Raw genomic sequence first — 7,500 nt, forward strand, 5'->3', positions numbered from 1 at the left:
AATCTAGAGATAATTCACTGTTTCATTTAATTAATTTATTTGTTATGTATTTAGTTTATTTGTTTTGCTTTTCATATCTATTCTTGTTTTTCTTACCTATTCATTCATTTACTTATGTATTGATTTATTTGTTTGTTATTTGTTTTACTTCATATTTTCATTCATGTATTTCATCATTTATTTATTCTTTATTTGTTTATTTGTTAAAAGTGCCCTACCGTCTTCTCTTTAGACAGTAACTCAAAAACAAAGATGACATTTTTTCTCAGACTGTCATTTGATCAAGGGGGGCAAGGGGAGGGAGATGGTGAGGAAGAGGGAAGGTGGAAAGGGGAGAGGGAGGGGTGGGGGAGGGGAAGGTGGTGGAGGGGAGAGGGGGGTGTTTAATTAGTCATTACACTCGTTTCGATGTCAAATAAAACTTGAGCTTTTTCACAAGAAAATCACTCTCCTGATTTCCCTTCGATCGATCCCCTCCAGATCACAAAGCAACCTCCACTTCTTACAATCGATCCGTTTTCTTAGATGGGCTAATATAGAAAACGGGGTAAAAGAAAAAAAAAAGGGCGATAGATGAGGTCCGAGGTCTATAAGTAGGATTTTGTGAAGATTTTTTTTTCTAATCAGAGTTTCTGAGGAGTTCCATTCAGTGATTAGCTGGTTAAGTGTATTGCGAGGAGATACCCTCGCACTTGGGGGGTGGGAGTGGGAGTGGGGGGATGGTCCCCGCCTTTTGAAATACCTAATGACAAAGGTCGAGAAAAAGAGAGAGAAAGAGAGAGAGAGAGAGAGAGAGAGAGAGAGAGAGAGAGAGAGAGAGAGAGAGAGAGAGAGAGAGAAAGAGAGAGAGGTCGTTTCCTCTCGAAAGGACGCCAGAGACGTTTTCTATGCCAAAGGTAAAGATCTGAAATGCATTCCGTTTTTTTTTTGTATTTTTTTTTTTTATTCATTTATCTATTCATTTCTTCATTAATTCATTTATGAATCTGTTTATTAGTTTATTGATTCATTCATTTATTATGATTCTGTTGATTTAACGTTACAGTTTATCTTTTAGAGATTGTATGGAGAAAATTTGACATTGGTCACTTTCTTATATTGAGTTGCAAGGACAAAGCAAGAGGCCGGCAGGTGACCATTTGGTCTAAAACGAGGTCGGATGCACATAGATAAATGAATAAACAAAGTAAAAATTTAATGGTAATGATAATGATATCAATACTGATAATGATAATGATAATAATGATAATAATAATAATAATAATAATAATAATAATAGTAATAATGATAATAATAAATAATAATAATAGTAATAACAATAATAATAATATAGTAATAATTATAATAATAGTAATAATGATGATAATTAATTTTAATAATAGTAATAACAATAACAATAATAATGATAATAGTAGTAGTAATAATAATAGTAGTAATAATGATAATAATAATAATAATAATAGTAATAATAATGATATCAATACTGATAATGATAATAATAATAATAATAATAATAATAATAGTAATAATGATAATAATAATAATAGTAATAATAATAATAATAATAATAATAATAATAATAATAATAATAATAATAATAATAATAATAATAATAATAATAATAATAATAATAATAATAATAATAATGATAATAATAATAATAATAATAATGATAATAAAAACAATGATTAACAATAATAACAAATGAATCGATAAGTAAATAAATGAATAAAACAATGAACGAATTAATGAATGATAATAATAATGATAAATTTAAATTTTCTTGTAAGATGGAGAGAACTTAGCCCCCAACCACATAAATGAATAAAACTGTCCAGCGTTAAAAAAAAAAAAAAATAAAAAAAAAAAATAAATAAACTTTGGTACGGAAAGGAACTAAAACCTTCAAGTATTTGTATTAATTTTATTTCTAGAACCTTGACAAATGAGTCCTTTGCCCTGTTCCCGTGTAAACAATAGGCCTTGCTCTGACTTATCTGTGGATGACATCAATATTTGCAAAGGAATAGTGTATATCACACCAACTTGCCCCGAAATATTCAAAATCGCTATCAATAACTTGAAAAATGACAGTAACCTCCATATTACTAAGGCTGATCAATCAAAGGTGATTGTTTTCTTGAATAAGCAGGACTATTTTGACAAAATGTATAATTTACTAAATGACACTAGTACGTACATTCAACTTAAAAATGACCCAGTGGAGTCGGTTAATAGTAATTATAGGAAGATCAAGTACATTTTCAAGGGCCATAGTGATATAATAGAGAAATTCACTTCCATAAGTCCACCTTTACCATGTATGTATGGTTTGATCAAATCATTTCGTCAATAGGATCAGCCTCCTATAAACTTTCTAAATGCCTTGTAACAATTCTCAATCCATTAATCGGCACTATTTCCAACTCTCATATAACTAATAACTCTGATCTCCTAGACAAACTTAATAATATGCAGCCTGATTATAATTTCAAATCAATCAGTTATATATATTGTTACTATTTACTAAAGTTCCAATAATTAATCTCATGGAATTTCTTAAAGTTGAACTAGACAAACATGTACTGCCACTCCCGATCCATAGTATTATTCAATTAATCGAACTTTGCGTTAAAGATTGCAAATTTCAATTTCATGATAAGTACTATGCCCAAACTTTCGGCATGAGCATGGGAAATTGTCTTTCTACCGTGCTCAGCAATTTATATATGGAATTCTTTGAGAGCAAGATTCTAAGTAGAATAATTCCACCAGGAATAATTTGGCTACGTTATGTCAATGACATATTCTTTGTCTATGGCCTGATCATTTAGACGAGTCACAATTCCTCAAACAAATTAATTACCTAGTCAAGTCAATCAAATTCACGGTTGAAGTAGAAAATGGTGTGCTACCCTTTTTAGACGTTAACATTCATCGTAAAGAAAGAAACTTTACATATAGTGTATACACAAAACCAACTAATGTAAATTCATACATTCATTACTATTCTTCCCACCCTGATAATGTAAAAAGGTCGGTTTTCTCATCAATGTTCCTTAGAGCTTTACGGGCCTGCAGTCCCAAGTACATTGATAAGGAAATAAGAAATGTTTACGATATATGTTTTGGATTGAAATATCCTAAACATTTCATTGATGTTTGTTACAATTTTGCAGGGAAAACTTATTACAACTCTCAGCCTAACAAACCCAAGGACCATAATAACCTAGTACTTTTACCTTACCAAGAAAAATTAACTATTGTTCCCAAATTATTCCAGAATTTCAATATCTACGTAGCCTCCAGAAACAAAAACACAATCAAACAGTACCCAATTAATAATTCTAAAAATTGCCAAAAATGCTGTGTTTACAAAATTCCTTGCAAAATATGTGATGAATTCTATATTGGCCAAACAGCAAAAGATCTTTCTGTCAGGATAAAACAACACAAGAAATGTGTCAAAGACGGGAATGAGTCAATTGCCATTTTTAAACATTTAAGCACTTTTAATCACCCTATCAACTGGGAAAACGCTAGAGTGATTACTTTTAACAATAATATTGTCAAAAGACATTTTAATTGAAAGTTGTCTGATTAAGTTTACAAATTATGACAACTTCAACCTCAACGTAGGATTGTATAAGATAGATAATCATATCTGTAAGGAAATAGCCAACAATTACCAAATGTGAGAATGCTAGATGTGTGACCCATGCCCGGACAATTCGTCCACCACCTCTCCTAGTGTAGTTCCTTATGCTCTTGTCATACTATATTATGTTTGGCTATACCCTCTTTCTTTGTAATTTATACTGAAGATGTAATATACGAAAGCGTTCTGTTCCGTTTATTTATTTTCTAAAGTGGTTACCTTGCATATATATATATATATATATATATATATATATATACACATATATATATATATATATATATAATATTATATATGTGTGTGAGTGGTAGGGTGTGTGTGTGTGTGTGTGTGTGTGTGTGTGTGTGTGTGTGTGTGTGTGTGTGTGTGTGTGTGTGTGTGTGTGTGTGTGTGTGTGTGTGTGTGTGTGTGTGTGTGTATGTATATGTATTTGTATATGTATATGTATATGTATATTATATAGTTTGTACAAATGACCCAACGGATGATATCGTATCCACAGGATCTCTGCCGAGCTCGCATGCAGACAAAGACTGCCCCAGCTCCGATGGGTACCACGGGATCGTTGCCAGCTACCGAAGCCGCCAAAAGTGAAGCCCCAGTCCACGTCCCTAGCCAGAGGATCTCGTCCCTCTCCAAGGAATCTGATGCCGGCACCAACTCCCCGTCCTCGAGGTCATCGACGTCGTCTTGGTGAGCCAAAAGATGCTGGGGTCTAGGGACCATACTTTTGTAAAAGAGTGTGAGAGAGAGAGAAAGAGAGAGAGAGAGAGAGAGAGACATAGTAGGATGGAATCCCCGAGGACAGAAATGTCCGACAGCGTGAATGAGGCTCACCTGTCCACAGCGGGGACTTATCTCCAATGTAAGCATTGTACAATGTCAATGAACGAAACTCTATTTTTGACAACCGCTGGCGGAGATAGGGCGCAGACATGAATGTAATCTGTGCGTAATAGGTTAATCATCTTTAATGAATCGTTTTGGCCATTGAGAGAGGCAAGTGAATCATTGGTTTTGCATGATATTATTGCGGATTACCCTTTATGGGTTGGTCGCAATGTGTATGAACCTGTTCCGTGCCGTGGTGCACTGACTAACTTAACTTGCGGCATATGACTTAATTATCCACTTCAGGGACGGGCTCTGAACGTGAATGAAATAGGTTTTGCGCTCACCATGGCAAAATCTTTAAAGTGTGTCATGGTGATTCTCTGATGAACGTATTATTGGGACGGTGCTTGTCTGGAGATCCCGTCGTGTAACCGTTACTCGGGGCAGCCACATAAACTCTAGAACAAAGGAGTCGAGGGGGGGGGGGATCTCCAACAGCTTAGGAGAAGAGGTAAAGCTTCTTCAGTCCTACAGCCAAGTCCTTGAGCGACGTTGCTACATCTAAGTGGGACCACATATCAGTGCAGCCTCATTCTAAAGAGAATCCCGCAAGTCTCCCCGATTTCCAGGAATTCAAAGCACGTAGGGCAAAGGTGATGGCTCCGGTCGAAGCTACTCAGCGCCTCCTGGCGTATGCTTCTCACTTTTTTTTTTTTTTTAAAGGAAGTAGAAGAAAGAGTTAGACTTTGTTACACCTGTTGGGTTGCTAAAGCGTTTCGTTTATGTGCTCGCGATCTGTGCAACAGTTGCAGTGAAATTGCTTGCAGCATTCCACACGGAATTGGTCGATCTTTGTATGGTGGCCGCATCGCATCACGGGGAAGTGATCTACATCTGCAGCAATCACTGTTCTTCTCCTTGCGGGTTGCCCGGTGTTCGTCATGAACGCAGGCAACCCACGCCAGTGAGGAACCCACTTTAGTTGAAGGAATAATGGAAACGTGAGGTAAGAAGAGGAAGAAGAAAGAGGAGGAGGAGGAGGAGGAGGAGGAGGAGGAGGAGAAGGAGGAGGAGGTGAGGAGCCTACGTCAGGAGCCGGTGATTAACTGCGGCCGAAGCCGTCACGCTTTGGGGAATGTTGGGACAGGTAACAGTCACTGCTGAGAATCAGAGGGGAGTGTGGGGTTTCAACCCAAAACTAAGCGAGTGTGAGACCAGCTTGCTTCCGATGACGCTACCAGTGCACATGGAAATGGAAATAAAGATGATTATAAAGATAACCAGTAAGATATAAGAACATAAGAATGAAGGAGACTTCAAGAGACCGTAAGCCCTGCACTGCGCAGTTGAAAAAGAAAAAAAAAATTATTTGCATGTAGCGGGTGGCTGAGTATAAGTTATATGTATATGTTATACTTAATATGTACAAGTTAGCTTGGCAACACCATCATCAGTTCACTAGCACTTCTATCCTCGTGAATAAAATTACACCCTTGACAAATGTTATTGGCACATGTTATCAACATATACTTTATTTTTCGGAATGCTAAAAAATATCAATGCATTAATTGAGAAGTTGTCTAACAAATTTTCGAAAACAGTTATAGGGTGGGAGGTACTGTGTACAAGTGTAATTAATACTCGAGAGAAGGTAATTGCTAACTTGCGATTAAGGCGATCGTCAGGGGTTTTCTGCACTCATTTGTGAATACAATTAGTATCCGCACGGACAAAGGTATGAGAGGGGTTCAATTAGTGTATCAAATGTGAGCGCCCGTTGGGGGGGAAGGGGAAGTTGGTGGGGGAGGTGAGGGGGAAGGTGAAGGGGGAAAGGGGAAGGGAGGTGGGTGAGGGGGAAGGTGAAATGGGAAAGGGAAAGGGGAGGTGGGTGTTGGTGGGGAAGGTGAGGGGAAAGGTGGAGAGGAGGGTTGGAGGGGGAGAGTAGATATATGGGAGAGGGGAAGGAAGATGGGGAGAGATGCAATGAGAGCTGGAGGGGAGAGAGGAGGCGAGAGGGGAGGGGAGGTGAGGAGAAGGTGGAGGGGAGTATTTGAGGGGAAGAGGGAAGGGGTAGGAGCAGTGAGGGGGATGGTGGAAGGGGAGGGGGAGAGGGAGGGGAGATGGAGCAGAGGGGCGGTGAGGGGGAAGGTGGAGGGGAGGGTTGGAGGGGAGGGGAGGGGAGAGGGGATGTGTATGATAGGTAAAGAGGAGGAGAGATGAGATGAGAGGGAGAGGTGAAGGGGGAGTGGGGGAGGAGTAAGTGAGGGGAGAAAGGGAAGTGAGATGAAAGGAGAGGTGAAGATGGGGGAGAATAGGGGGATTCCATACCTCCAAAAGGGGGATGGGGGCTTGCGCCATTGATTCAGGCAATTATCACCCTTATGGACAACGAATTGAAAGTCTGTGTTCGCGTGCTCGGTTGAGCCATCATTATGTCTGTTGACATGAACGTATATCGGAGTGTGTGACTAAGTGTGTGTCTTATATCTTTATAATATTTTTAGTTATCATTCGTCAGTTCCGTGTCTGTAGTATCTCGTCTCTCATTTTCATTCTTCCTTTCGTTGTCGATCTTTCGACCACTCTCTCCTCCTCTCTCTCTCTCTCTCTCTCTCTCTCTCTCTCTCTCTCTCTCTCTCTCTCTCTCTCTCTCTCTCTCTCTCTCTCTCTCTCTCTCTCTCTCTCTCTCACTCACTCTCTCAATTTATCTATCTTCCTATCTATTTATCTCTATTTATTTATTAATCTATCTCTATATCTTTCTTCTTATATACGATATATACATACACACACATACACGCACAAACACCCGCACACATACACACACGCGCGCGCCGCCTCCCCTACACATGTATAATGTTGAATCACGGAAGAGCAGTAGAGAGAGAGAGAGGGGGGGGGGGAGAAACGAGAGCACCTGTGGAGACTTGACCCAAATGTTTGTAATACTGATTGCCATAACTGCGGCAGCTACGATTGCACGTACGTGTGCACACGCACACACACAC

At 38.5% G+C, this 7,500-nt stretch overlaps 1 protein-coding gene across 3 annotated transcripts in view; it reads left to right on the forward strand.

Moving 5' to 3' along the window:
- IA-2 (tyrosine phosphatase IA-2) overlaps positions 1-7,500 on the forward strand; it is a 737,060-nt gene that overhangs the window by 653,956 nt on the left and 75,604 nt on the right. For all 3 annotated transcript variants that reach the window (XM_076190257.1, XM_076190258.1, XM_076190259.1), the window contains exon 18: positions 4,161-4,351. In XM_076190257.1, coding sequence (XP_076046372.1) covers positions 4,161-4,351 — 191 coding nt within the window. The remainder of the gene's footprint in view (positions 1-4,160; positions 4,352-7,500) is intronic.

Source organism: Oratosquilla oratoria, chromosome 9, assembly GCF_046742065.1.
Source record: "Oratosquilla oratoria isolate Oo_2021 chromosome 9, ASM4674206v1, whole genome shotgun sequence".
NCBI lineage: Eukaryota > Metazoa > Arthropoda > Malacostraca > Stomatopoda > Squillidae > Oratosquilla > Oratosquilla oratoria.